The following is a 14,867-nucleotide window of genomic DNA, read 5'->3' as shown; positions in this document are numbered from 1 at the left end:
AAACTAAAGCCCCTCCCCAACAACCCTGCCTGCTTGCCTCTGCTTATCCTTGGCAATATGGGACAAAAGCAAAGACAGTCCTTCCCTGTACCAAAGTGTGGACATGTAACAAGACAAGCAAATAAGAAAAAGGGTAGGTCAACAATCCAGGTCACAACTGAGATGGCATATAAAGAATAAACAGAAGAATAGCCAAGAACGTAAGCCAAATATTGAAAAAACAGAAGAACCCATGAAAAGCAATGTCCTATCTTTCTACCAGGTACAAAGGGTGCTGCACTGTACCACTCCCGTACGGCGCCGTGCGCCTATTGCCGCCCCCCATACAGCTGTGTGAATGTAGCCTTAAGTGAATAAGAGCTTGAACAAGCGATCACAGCATTGAAAGTGAATATACACCTGTACCCTGATAATGTAACCACATTATGATCCATTTAGTTCTGTGGGGTGACAATGTGTCTGCTAAGCGAGGCACCATCCACACCCTGGAATATAACACTGAGCAGCCTAGAGAGTGATTGCTCTTTTAGCTCCTGAGTAAAATAGTAAAGTAAGGGGTTAAAATGATCTGTATTGTGTTAACATCACTAGGGGATTGAAATGTGAGAATTTTCTTTCGTGGAAAAATCCCATTAAAGTTTTTTTTAAAATGAAATAAAGTAAAAAGTCCCCCAAACACTAACATTCTCTATAAACATATGATAAAGTACAACCCCCCACCCCCACAAAATCACCAAGAAAACCCCACATATTGGTGTCCGTAACAATCAGTACAATAAATGGTATTTTATCCACTGAGAATGTGTAGTTTTTGAAAAACATATTTATTTACCGTATATACTCGTGTATAAGCCGAGTTTTTCAGCACAAAAAACGTGCTGAAAAATCTAGCCTTCGCTTATACAGGAGTCGGTAAAAAAAATTACTGACCTTCTGGCGTCCCTAATGCTCATCGCGGGTCCTCTTCAGTCTTCTCTGCTGTAACGTCATAGTATACGCCAGCCAGCAGATCGCGTGGAAGGGTCTCGGCTGACTGTTACAGCGGAGCAGACAGAAGAGGACCCACGACAAACATTGGGAAGCTGCGACCAGCATTGGGGATGCTGGAAGGCGAGTATGTAAGTTTATTTTTTTTATGCGGGCTGGCTGTATACTACAGGGGGCTGGCAGGCTATATACTACAGGGGGCTGGCAGGCTATATACTACAGGGGGCTGGCAGGCTATATACTACAGATTTTGTATTATGGCGTGTCTTCTTTCAGCCATATTATGTCATTTACAGCCATGACTATGTAAACATGGTGCAAAAAAATATTGTAAGCTTTACTACTGTACGTCATGTCACACCCTGTATATTTTGGATGAGTGCAATTTGTTGACTTTAGTCCAACTTAGAAAATTTGTTGGTCTTTATACACAGACATCATTAGTCTCGACTTTAATAGGAAAAGTGAAGTCAGAAAACGCAAACAGGTTTTTTGTCATTTTACTTTTTGAATTTAAAGGGGCTGTCCACTTTCAGCAAAAAACTTATATGGTTTGTGTAAGCAAAACTTATACAATTTTCCAATAAACTTTTTGTATCAATTCCTCACAGCTCTGCACCTGCATGTCCATCACATCACCATGGACCGATTTCTATCCACTGGAAGTAATCATAAAAACTTCCAAGCAGAGCTCTAGAAAACCACAAGGAATTGATACAGAAAGTATATTGGAAAATTGTAGAACTTTTCATAACACAAGCAATATCATATATTTGCTAAAAATGAATAACCCCTTCAGCAACACAAAAAATAAGAGTTGGACACCGTGGGGTTGGGTGCACAGTAACAAGGATGCGTCATACTGACAGTCATACCAATAGTAAAAAGGAGAAATCAATCAAAAGCATAAGCGGTTATATACAAAACAGCTGCAAATAAAGTTTATTTGCATATTCAAAAAGGCTAAATGAGATTATTATTGTACAATTTGCCCCTGACCTTGGTGCATAATAGTATCAAAATTATAACATCCTCTAAAATAAAAAGATAATAAACACTTATACACTAGCGATTGTGTATCCAACTCCTGGCTGGAGTGTCCAGAGCAATTGGAACTGAACTCAGCTTGTCTGTGGCAATGACATACAAGCCAATGGCTAACAGCACTTTAGGGACAGAGAATAAGTCCTGCGTAATAAATTGTCAAGTGCTTATTGATTTGAGGTAAAGAGGCTTGTCCATGTACTGTAGATGTCTAGCAAAACTTTTGTGTTGAACCAGAGCCCCCTTAGTGGAAGATGCAGCAAAAACTATGATGATATAAGCCCTAAGACCCCTTGGAGGAGACTGGTCTCTGGCTCCAGAGCAGAAGGAAATGCTAAACCTGATACATTGGGCAACATCATATTTTACAGCTCCAGGCTTTGGTCTTTGCTACTTGACTAAGTATAATATATAAAAAGAGAATTTCTACTAAATCTTCTCACACTTGAGGCGAGTCTACCACCTTCACCAAGTGTTATAATCTGCTGGCAGCATGTTGTAGAGAAATACACAGCGATTTCCAACAGAAATTTATTATTTTTGTTTATTATGTGGTTTCCAAAATATTCCCAATTTAATCCATATGCGAATAAGGCAGTGGGGGCACCAAGGTCACGTCCTTAGTCCTCAGAGCACTTCTTCCAGTGCTGCCCCAGGATTATCACAAGAGAAATCTCCTGCTTATCTCATGGGGAGGAAAGTGGTCCAGGCAGGAATAGCAGTGCTCTGGATAAGCCTTGGGTGCACCAACTGCCTCATTAGTATACGGATTAAACTGAGAATATGACTCTGCACGATCTAACAGTGCAGCTGTCAGCCTATGCAGAATGCATTTGTATTGCAGTATATTACAATGAACAAGTGATAAAATGATCACTTGTTCATGTCTCACCATGGGACAAAATAAAACAGTAAAAAAAAAGTTTAAAAAAGTGCAATTAAAAAAAATTAAAAGTCCCATCCTATGCAATAATCAAATAAAACATGAAAAAAAGTGAAGAATCACCAAAAAAAACACAACATATAGGGTACAATAAAATAAAATTGTCACTGAGCCCATACGTTAAACACAGTAAAAAAAAAACTTAAAAATTTCATAATTTTTGTAGGTTTTTTTCATCTGACCTCATTGAAAATCGCAGCAAAAGTTTTCAAAAAGTTACGTTTACCCTGATATGATACCAAGAAAGTCTGACTGGAGTAGTCGTGGAGGTAGGTAAAAATTAACTTTTATTAAAGAATTATTTAAAATGGCTCCAGTATGACGAACAAAACAAAAATGTTCAGAATGTCCGGTGTGTTATGTGACATTCTGCAGAGCCAGAGGTAAGTATTGCTGCGGGCATATACAATACCCCAGGTATATTGCTGCTATGGGCAACTTTGGTGTAGGTTAGGGTCGCGGCAAATTGTATTAGGCTGCCAGCCGATCCACCAATGATAAGGGATCGTGGACCTTCTAATCCTATTGCCCAATAGTCTGGCTCTAATAGCTACAGATCACTTAGAGTCTATTAGTCCCTGCGCTCAGGCTCTACGCGTTTCGCCCTGGATGCTAGGGCTCATCAGGAGACATAGAGCTGGGACATCAAGCGCTGTTCTGCCTAATCTAATACATACAGGACAAAACATAAAACATAATGAAACGCCGGCGTCCTGATGGTGGGCGCCGGCGTGTGTTAGTCGTAGCCACTGGCGCGGCGGAACAGCCGTCCTTATATTCGGCATGACTCCGCCCCCCGGCCAATGTGGTACCGCACACTGGATGATGCACGTGACTGTCCACCTATCCAGGGGAGTCGATTGTGGGCTGGAGCACGTCGGCCCCGCTGATAGGTTGTGAAGTGCGGGTATTGACACCAGCCCTACATTCAGACCCCGCCCCTTCATCGGACGGCGGACAGGTAAATACTTTTTCTTTTTCATGGCAAGGCAAAGAAAAATACCGGAGCACCCCGGTATTGACAAAGGGGGTGGGTACTCCTTAATAATACTGAGATGCAATAAATTATGCGGGCTCCAGTTATGTATAAGCCCGATCCATTCCTGTGAAGGCACTAGATAAATGTCTACCATATTAGTCTACATGTAAGCAATGGACTAGTGCCTATATTGCATCCAGGTAAAGTGTTCAGAGTTAAGAGTTAAATAAACGGTGCAAATGATATTGCATCATTTAAACCATCAGGTTTAATGCACTTCATCCGGAATATCCACTGAGATTCTTTTCTCAGGATGTTATTATTCCAGTCCCCCCTCCTTGGGGGGGGGTCGGATCCTTTCAATGCCCTGAAACCTCAGAGCATTAAGGTCACCACCATGGTGTTGATGGACCCCCCCCAAGGAGGGGGGACTGGAATAATAACATCCTGAGAAAAGAATCTCAGTGGATATTCCGGATGAAGTGCATTAAACCTGATGGTTTAAATGATGCAATATCATTTGCACCGTTTATTTAACTCTTAACTCTGAACACTTTACCTGGATGCAATATAGGCACTAGTCCATTGCTTACATGTAGACTAATATGGTAGACATTTATCTAGTGCCTTCACAGGAATGGATCGGGCTTATACATAACTGGAGCCCGCATAATTTATTGCATCTCAGTATTATTAAGGAGTACCCACCCCCTTTGTCAATACCGGGGTGCTCCGGTATTTTTCTTTGCCTTGCCATGAAAAAGAAAAAGTATTTACCTGTCCGCCGTCCGATGAAGGGGCGGGGTCTGAATGTAGGGCTGGTGTCAATACCCGCTCTTCACAACCTATCAGCGGGGCCGACGTGCTCCAGCCCACAATCGACTCCCCTGGATAGGTGGACAGTCACGTGCATCATCCAGTGTGCGGTACCACATTGGCCGGGGGGCGGAGTCATGCCGAATATAAGGACGGCTGTTCCGCCGCGCCAGTGGCTACGACTAACACACGCCGGCGCCCACCATCAGGACGCCGGCGTTTCATTATGTTTTATGTTTTGTCCTGTATGTATTAGATTAGGCAGAACAGCGCTTGATGTCCCAGCTCTATGTCTCCTGATGAGCCCTAGCATCCAGGGCGAAACGCGTAGAGCCTGAGCGCAGGGACTAATAGACTCTAAGTGATCTGTAGCTATTAGAGCCAGACTATTGGGCAATAGGATTAGAAGGTCCACGATCCCTTATCATTGGTGGATCGGCTGGCAGCCTAATACAATTTGCCGCGACCCTAACCTACACCAAAGTTGCCCATAGCAGCAATATACCTGGGGTATTGTATATGCCCGCAGCAATACTTACCTCTGGCTCTGCAGAATGTCACATAACACACCGGACATTCTGAACATTTTTGTTTTGTTCGTCATACTGGAGCCATTTTAAATAATTCTTTAATAAAAGTTAATTTTTACCTACCTCCACGACTACTCCAGTCAGACATTCTAGTAAATTGTAGTCATAGGTTGTTTACCACTATAGCTCATCAGTGATTTCCTTATGATACCAAGAAAGAGTACAACTTGTCCTGCAAAAAAAATAAGCTCTAACACAGCTCCATAAACAAAAAATTTTTACATGGCGATGCAAAAACAAGCAAATTTCACACAAAATGCGTTCTATATTCTGCAAAACAGGTTTACCATAAAAAAGCCATATAAATGGGATATAGAATAAAGATAACACATAATTTTTATGGTACAAAATCCCTGGTATATGTTAAAGTGTTACAAAGGTATAACCTCCTATAATAACACAGGGCAAATTTTATAAATCAGGCCTGGTCCTAAGGCCCTAAAATGGCTTAGACACAAAGGGGTTAAAGGTGCACCAAAAAAAGCTGAAGCCCGCGTGTCAGTATTCAATAATCTGCAGCACTCTGCACATTAATGAGGCACACTGCTCATAGTACAGACTGCGCATAGTACTTTTGATAAGTCCGGGCAATGTATTTCATGGTGACAAGTTCTCTTTAATTTGTGTGTCAGGTTGTGTGTCAACTGTAACATGAGACAAACAATGGACCATTAATGACCTTCATGTAACAGCATTCCCTTCTATATATCCGTGCAATGCACTACACATATTGTAAGCCATAGACTTTGTAGAGTTCATAAAAATAGAAAAGGAAAGCAACACCCCCTGCAGGGCAAACATAATACTGCACCATACAGCTTACACTACAGTATGCAGGAAATAATCATAGAACTTGTACAAAACTACCCATTCCCTTTAACAAAGACAACCTACACCTGCAGGTTGCACCTTATTTGCATAGGTTTTGCATAGAATAAGTAGGGTCTATATACCAGGTGCTCACACAACTTGGCACAGAGCCGGCTATATGCTTATAAAGGATCACAGACATAGCTACTTACCTGCCATCTGGCACAATGAGAACATCATACAGAAAAGTGTAACCCTTTCTCTTCCAGGGTTTTGAACAGTTTCTACACTTTTGGCATATAGAAATAAAATCTGAAACAACTGACATGAAATCATATTACACCGTCTTACAGGAGTATATCTGAGTATAAGTCGACCCCAAGTATAACCCAAGGCCACTATTTGTACCACAAATAACTGGGAAAACTTATTGACTCAAGTATAAACCTAGGGTGGGAAATGCACTGGTCATTGCCTCCCAGAGTAAGGTAATGCCCCATGCAACCCCCCCACCCACACCAGTAATGAAATGCCCTGCGGCAGCCAACCCCCCCCGCGTAATTAAATGCCCTGCGGCGCCCCCCCCGTAATGAAATGCCCTGCGGTGCCCCCCCGTAATGAAATGCCCTGTGGCAGCCGCCCCCCCCCCGTAATTAAATGCCCTGCGGCGCCCCCCCCCGTAATGAAATGCCCTGTGGCAGCCGCCCCCCCGTAATGAAATGCCCTGTGGCAGCCGCCCCCCCGTAATGAAATGCCCTGCGGCAGCCGCCCCCCCCCCCGTAATGAAATGCCCTGCGGCGCCCCCCCCCCCCCCCCGTAATGAAATGCGTTGGATAGGTTGTTTTTTTTTAAGTTTACTCATTTTTGCCAGTCACCATGACTTTATGCAGTTTTTAATACAAATTCACAATCTTATCAAAACTTTTAAAAATAAATTCAAAGTATACCTTGCTCCCTGCCAGCAAGTTGCATCAAGTCGTGGAGTCAACATCATTATGTGCTCACTCTCACAGCTCTACTTCCTCCTCCCCTCATGTAGAAATAAGCTGACAAAGATTTTCTTGCAGCACGGGTCAGCAGGAGTTGTGGGCAGATAATGATGATGACTCTGCTGGCAAGGAGCCAGTTATTACTTTTATATACTTTTAAAAGTGAGTTAAAGCAGTAATGTTGACTATAAATTTAGTTTGGGAATAAGCATTAAAAAGCTATGGGAACCTGTAATTAGGTGAGAATGTGTAATACTCATGACAGGTTGGATAACCCATTAGATATAACTACCATGGCGGTTGAAATGTGGCCCAGCTACTTAGACTAGTGATGACTGGGGATGTGCAACATTACCTTCTCCACAATCCAAATCCTCCAGCAGAGTCTTCGGTGAGAGCTTTATCACATGCAAGTTTATGATGGACAGAACTTGCATTGTACACTGCCCCCACTATAGTCAATGGGTTTAGTCAGACAAGCATAGCATGCTCTACTTTATAGGGTTATATCGCTGATATGCTATAGGTATCAACCATACAAAATCATCCCAATCTGAGTCCTTTTAAATTTTTTGTTTTACTGACAGACAGACACCCCTGGCCTGAGCAGATTGTCATCATCATGTTATAGCTACTCCTTCCAGCCAATCCACAAGAATACATATAATCAAAGATTGCATATTATAATTATTTCCAACTATACTCCAGTAATATAAATAGAACCGGACACATTCATCATTTTTAGCTGACATACTCATTAAAAAAAAAAAAAAAAACCTTAATAGGAATTTTTTTTTAATGAATTCAGCTTTGAGTCAACAGGCAAACAGTCACCCATTTATGTGTAGAAAACCAGAATATATACAAAGACTCACTTCAGAAATGCATATAGTTTACTTACAAATATCTGTACGCTCAAAAATTGAACATAAACTTTAGGGGCACTTATTGTCCTGCACATCTGTGCATGTATATATTTATATATATTTATATTTTTTACATACATTTTTTCTATTAAATAACATTTTACAAACTGTATAGAACGTAAAAGTTTTTTTTTTTGTACAGCAAATTCATTGCCCTGGTAAATTAAGGTGGAAAACCGAAAACTGAAGGGAAGGTCCATGTTCTTGTGTGTTATGTCCCAAGAGGTGTGCAAGAAGAGGAAGGAGAATGAAGGGGTTGAGGTATTTAGCCACGCACACAAAGAGATTGCAGCAATAGCATTAAAAATCCATTGTAGCTCAGAAAATCCCAAAATGTGTAATAAAAAAAAAGAAAGAAATTAATACTAACAACCCATGTGGGGCAGGAAGGTGAGTTATAAAGTAGTCCATTCGTCTGAGGCAGCTCATTTTTCTTTACATGCTGCATAGAGCAGTCCAAGGTGACGTGTGCACTAGAGAGACTGACTAGTTCCTTGCTCGTCCATAAGTGAAGAAGTGAAGAGGAGGAGGTGATGTAGGAAGAAGGAGGACCCAGAAGATTCTTTCCCAAGATCATGCAAAGTATTGCTGTAGTGCCGTTTTTGCCCTAGAGGAAACAAAAAAAGTTACATTTTACTCATCAGGTGCGGTTAAGATATTATTCTTCGTCTTCATAAAAATAATTTATATAGCACCTACAGATTATACAGTGCTGCACAGATCTTGCCAAATCAGTCCCTGTCCCCATGGGGCTCACAATATAAAACAACCTACCAGTATGTTTTGGAGTGTGGGAGGAAATCGGAGGACCTGGAGGAAGCCCACACAAACATGCAGAGAACATACAAACTCTTTGCAGATGTTGACCTGGATGGGACTTTAACCCAGGACCCCAGCACTGCAAGGTTGTATTGCTTACCACTGAGGCATTGTGCTGCCCTCCCGAATGAGGAGGACTTCATTCCTGTTGATGGCTTGAAGTGCCGCTTCTGGCAGCCGTGCCACCACTAGTCTACAGGTTGACTTTTTGAAAAAAATGTTAAGGCTGGTTTACATACTGCGAGGTGTAGTATCCTTTATGTTTGGTAAATGTACCAGGAATTTTCCAGTTTACATGGAAAATCCCTATGGCATGAGGGGGCATGGATGCCCACGCTCTGAGCACCAATATTGGTGACACAGCCTCTAGTCACTTTGTTGACACCCCTGCTAGGACCGAAACATCAGCAGGACCTAACCGTTCCCAATGTAGTGAACACAGTTGTTGCAGGAATGCCGATACTTCTGGAAAACCCTGGTGTTAATAAAATTACCGGGGGCTGAAAAACCCCATGAAATAGAACATGGGAGAGTCTGACCACGATCTATGGGACTGATGAAGAGAAGCCGAGTAAAGCACTTAACTAGAACTTGCAGTCCTAAAAACTGGATAGGTTTATGTCTGGGGAAAACCCCTTTAATAATTTGCAGCTACATGAAAATGTGTACATCATGGAGGCCATTCAGATCATCACCCATCTAGGTAACAGATGGATGGTTATACTAGAGCCACTTACTTGTCACAAAGGTTTGGATCCGCAGACTGACTCAGTTTGTGGAGGATATCAACAATTCCAATTTCACGTAGCTTGTCTTGTCGTTCTTGTGAACCTTACAGTATGAAAACACCACACAAGATCACAAATGAGATACTAGCAAATCATAGGAAGTACTAAATAACGTAAATACATGCGGTGCATCAGCGAATGATGTTAACCCCTCCCTTTACACACGCGTCCTGTCATACATGGTGGGTGGATACAATCGTGAACACTTTTACAGAAGGCTCTAATAGTTGTAGAATCACATAATAACCTGCGCCGGTTCCTGACACAAGCTATAGCTGGTGCGTGAGCGCAGGAAAGGGACACCCCGTGCCTGCCCAATCCACTGGGGAAAACCCTCTTCATGTCCACCTGCCATGGAGGCAGTGAAAAAGGAAATGTTCCCCATTCCTGGCCATGTGCCAGAAACTGACTATTCAAGGGCTTGTAGGTCAAAAAACTGGAACACAAGATGTGATAAAACTCCTATTTAGTCAGTAAAGATATAGTCAGGAATTGGATAGGGCCTCTAAAAAAAAGATTCATCTTAGGCAAAAGGTGACTCTTCTCAGCTCATTTGCATACAATTTTGGACAAAATTTCACTTATAAGAGGGGGTGCTAGAAAGGATATTTCATACCCAACTGAAGGCGTGGTAGTTTAGTTGGTTAAATTCCAACCACTGCCAATGGCAGCACATAAACTCAAACTTAAAGTAGTTAGATAAAAACATAGCTTAGAAAACATTACTATTTTAGTTTACAATAAAGTCCCGAAAGTCAGCACTAGGTTGACTATGGTCCTTCCTACCTTCGTCTTCATTCCACGTGAGGTTTGCTATACAGAACATAGCAGCCAGCTGGAGCTTCAGGTTGGAATGACCCTGTTATGAGAGAACAGAAGAAGATATCAGCAGCTATAAGCAACCAAAGAAGTTATTGTCTTGTGCCGTATTCTGAAGAGGACTTTATTAAAGAATTGTAAGTTTTTAAGTACAATTAGCAGATGTTAAAATCAATACACAGATCAAATCCTCCAATGATGCGCTATGATGACAAGACTATAAATAACACATAATCCATATTTATCTATATGAATATAGATAGACTATAATAATAAACTGCTTTTTTATATCCATGTATGGTTTCTGAGTAATGACTCTTTTAGGTATTTTCAAGCAGTTTCCCCCTCTGCAGGCCTCTGCTACACCTAAGACCTAGGTGCTGTGACTCCCCTCTCCCCCCAGAGGGTCATCTGATTCTCTGTCCAAGACCACTCTCTTCCAGGACCTTATCATAGCATTCATGAATCTAAACTTAAAACAGTTGTTTGGGATTACCTAAAAATATAGGCGGCTTGAATAAAAGGCGAGGGAGCTGCAAGAGCAGAGCTTCTGTGCCCGTGTGGACAAACAGGGGCACAGCATGGAGAGACCGTGGCGCGAAACACAGGACAAGGTAAATACTATTGAATTTTTTAATGCAGCCCACCCTCGGTCACCTCGTTATTTTAGGTATTCTCAGACAACTGCTTTAAGGCCCTGGAAGAGAAGTTTCTTATATTCACTTCAGAGAGTGTTAGTGGCTGTTTGTATCCTCATTGTAACTTACCACATAATACTTGATTTTCTGCAGGATGTCATCGTTTGTCATAATGAGGTCCTTGGCCGTTGTTCCATCGGCTATGTTTGCAAGAATGCACAAAGTCTGAAAAACAAACAGACAGAAACTAGAGGGCACCCGTTTTAGTGATCACTGCTAAAACTGAACAAACTTTGCAACACTTCTGCTCTATCCGAAATTTGTAAAACTAATAGTTTAAAGGAATTTTAAACTTTAAAGACATTTATCTTCTGTCCACAGGATTTGGGATGAATGTCTGATTTTGAAGGACCCTTCCCCAGGACCGCTGGCAGAGTAAGGGACTTCAAATTCCTATGAGCTGCTTGATACAGAATACGACTTCAGGGATAGATCGCCCTGATAAAGTTCAACTTATGCCCAAATAGTTTCTATCGACATTGGGGAATTCTTACAGGCCTGTTCACTACAGTGCAAATTAGAGGTACTAGAGGTCCCTTCCTCTCCCTACTGGGTCCCATGTCTATTATAAGAAACCCCCTTTAATTTTAACAAAGTGTTTGATTCTATGTATGGAAGGGGACAACATTGCCAATACAGGACAGAGATAATGCTTATTGTAGCCTACAAAGACCAATCCAGACCAAACTGAACTATTCTGCATCTTTAAGATGTCAGTAAAGATAAAAACAATAATAAGACAATACACAACTTCAATTAATACAGGCACTTACTACTATGCAGCCAGCCTGCCATTCATTACACTATATTAAGCTTCATGATCTTACATTATCACTGTAGTTTAGTGAGGGAAGAAGCTGTGATGACATACCTGCTCCTTGACCTCTATATTATGCTCCCCTTCCAGAATGAAGGTCACGGCTTGCATGATCTGCTTCCCATGTGTGCTCATTATCTGGTCTATATGCTTAAAGACAGACAACAAGGATAAAAATAATTATTACTACCAATTAAATATGCCTGTAGGTGACAAAGTTCCACTATATCTATAAGCAGCAGACGTAATTATAATAACCAGAATGATTACAAAAGACGCCATCAGCCCTCTATCAGTCTTTACCCTCAGGTTATGGCATCACCTTTCAACTAATTCAATCCATAGTTAATATACATCCAGCGCTAATTGTATAATACAGATACCATCAGCTTAGGGCTTTATTCCCCCCTCAGACATATGTATTTATATGTTGAATGGAAAACCAATACGGCTCTATACTAAAAGAATGTAAAAAACTACAGAATCAAATATACATGACCTACAGGTAGGAATAATTACCCCGAGCGGCTCTAGAATTAATGAGATGGGATTTTAATATTGTATTATTATTTATGACTGCATTGGAGATGAGGACCACTCTGCACTACAGGCGGTCCCCTACTTAAGAACACTCGACTTACAGACGACCCCTAGTTACAAACGGACCTCTGGTAATTGGTAATTTACTGTACTTTAGCCCCATATTACAATAAAGAGCTATAAAAGTTATTAAAGGTGTCTGTAATTAAACTTTGTTAATTCTGGTTCTTATGACAATCCAACATTTTTGAAACCCAATTGTCACAAAGACCAAAAAAATTTGTCTGGACTTGCAATTATAAAATATACAGTTCCAACTTACATACAAATTCAACTTAAGAACAAACCTACAGAACCTATCTTGTACGTAACCCGGGGACTGCCTGTATTTGTGATTTATAGAAGCCAGCATTGTACTGAAAGCATACACTCAAAGGGAATCCATCACCGGCCCCTCAGGTTGGATATGAAATGTCCTTTCTAGAATTCCCTTTTTTATGTCAAACTTCATCCATTTATCTATTTAAACAAAAAATATCTCAAAGTCAAGAAAATGGGCAGTGTCATATTTAGAGTCACTTTTAGAGGCTGCAGGTTAAGCATCACTTCAGAACCCCATATCTTCAGTTGTATCTGTGTCACATTAAAGCTAAGAATCTCATCTTTCAGATTGCAGCAGGCTTATGGTTCTGTGCTACAGAACCAGAGATGCTGTTAAAGTTGTAGTTGGTGTGAAGTGCCGATAAAGATTCAGTTCCCGCCTATTGTTTTAACTGTTTGTAATCACAGTTCAGTAGCACATCTCAAGGTGCTAGAGAACCCAAGATAGAGTCTGAAGCAACGCTCATCCTGCAGTTTCTAAACATGACTAATTTCAGGTAAAATTCTTCACGGGAATTTGGAGATTTTCTATAGGTAAACGTGTGCAATTTAAAATAAGATTCTAGAAAGGGTATTTCATACTTTGCCCCCACTAAACTAATAGTCCTCTCAGGTAAACTGTGGAGACGAGGAAAAAAGCCCAAGTTGTCATTTCTAGAGCCGCTCTGTTACATTTATTATGGTAACAGTGTGCTAATACATAGCACCAAGCACCATACATAATCCCATGGTGTTGGAAGGAGAGGGTAGACTGATACACAGCTATAAGTTTTAAGAGATGTGAACCTCATTTAAATGTTACTTATATTGGAGTTGTCAATAGTAAAGTTGTGTCCCACCTCCCACCAAAGATGTTGTGTTGTGAACTTCATGGTCTATGACCACACTGTGTAAAGGGGTATTGGGTCACAACAAGTTCTCTCCTGTCTACAAGATAAAAAATAACTTTCTAATCTCCAGGGGTTCCAGCGATGGGCCATTATGGATGATAAAAATGGATGAAAGGAACACCCCTATAAGCTGGCCATACTACCTTATGCACAATAATGACAGCGATTTCCGCCTCCCAAAAACAAACGCACATTTTAAGTGCTCAAGAGTAGATGGAACTAACTTCCGAAATGACACGTTTACAGTATAGCAAAAAAAAAAGTGTAGCCTCCATGAGTTTTAAACAAATTTTGCCACAAATTTCCCCTTTGGTTGTGAAAATTCATAACAGATCAAAATCCCAGGGGTATTACACATGCACCAGAGATCGGTCACTGATCCAGTCCGGAGCAGATTCCTTCTGTAGTGTGTGGATGACAATTTCTGTGAATACACATTGTACACATGCAGTGCAGATCCCCCACACATGCAGTGTCACCTCACTTACCGGACGCGTAGACAACAAGTTTCTGAGAAGTCCCAATGTTTTCATTAACACGTTAACATCTGGATCCGAGAGAAGTCGGAACAACTGCTCGGTGCTCAAACCCCTCAAAATGTCCGATTTTATCTTCTGATCGGCCTGAAACGCCATGTTCTAGGAAACACGACACACTCTTATAAACACACAGGATTCGTCAATGATTGCTCTGGGATAGTGAGAAACACTTACCATTAGAGCCCAGATCCCATTGACCCGCAGAGCCGGATTCTCACTGAGAGTCAGACTGCACAGAAGATCTATAGCGCCAGATTCTAGAATTGGCTGAAAGCAGAGAATGACAGATAAAGCTGGGTGTGAGGACGGTGTGATATATAGTGTTCATGAATGCATGATCAAGGTCCTGGCAGGGCGATTGTTCATGGACAGATAGCGATCACATGACCCTCCATCTGAAGCCATTTTGTGGACAGAATGGTCTGTCTGAGGAGGTAAATTACAGGAGGCTTTACTTTAGAGCAGAGCAGAACTTTTTTTCTGGTATAAAAC

The 14,867-nt window shown here is 41.3% G+C and overlaps 1 protein-coding gene across 2 annotated transcripts in view; it reads right to left on the bottom strand.

Moving 5' to 3' along the window:
* Positions 1-7,936: 7,936 nt before the first annotated feature.
* Positions 7,937-14,867, bottom strand: part of ARMC8 (armadillo repeat containing 8) — a 51,179-nt gene continuing 44,248 nt past the window's right edge. For both annotated transcript variants that reach the window (XM_072121259.1, XM_072121260.1), the window contains 7 exons: positions 14,550-14,642; positions 14,325-14,474; positions 12,080-12,175; positions 11,278-11,373; positions 10,478-10,550; positions 9,641-9,734; positions 7,937-8,691 (listed from right to left, as the gene is read on the bottom strand). In XM_072121259.1, coding sequence (XP_071977360.1) covers positions 8,658-8,691; positions 9,641-9,734; positions 10,478-10,550; positions 11,278-11,373; positions 12,080-12,175; positions 14,325-14,474; positions 14,550-14,642 — 636 coding nt within the window. In that variant the 3' untranslated portion in view covers positions 7,937-8,657. The remainder of the gene's footprint in view (positions 8,692-9,640; positions 9,735-10,477; positions 10,551-11,277; positions 11,374-12,079; positions 12,176-14,324; positions 14,475-14,549; positions 14,643-14,867) is intronic.

Source organism: Engystomops pustulosus, chromosome 8, assembly GCF_040894005.1.
Source record: "Engystomops pustulosus chromosome 8, aEngPut4.maternal, whole genome shotgun sequence".
In the NCBI taxonomy this organism is placed as follows: Eukaryota; Metazoa; Chordata; class Amphibia; order Anura; family Leptodactylidae; genus Engystomops; species Engystomops pustulosus.
The sequence above is the reverse complement of the archived record's forward strand: the minus strand, read 5'-3'. Positions and strand labels throughout refer to the sequence as shown.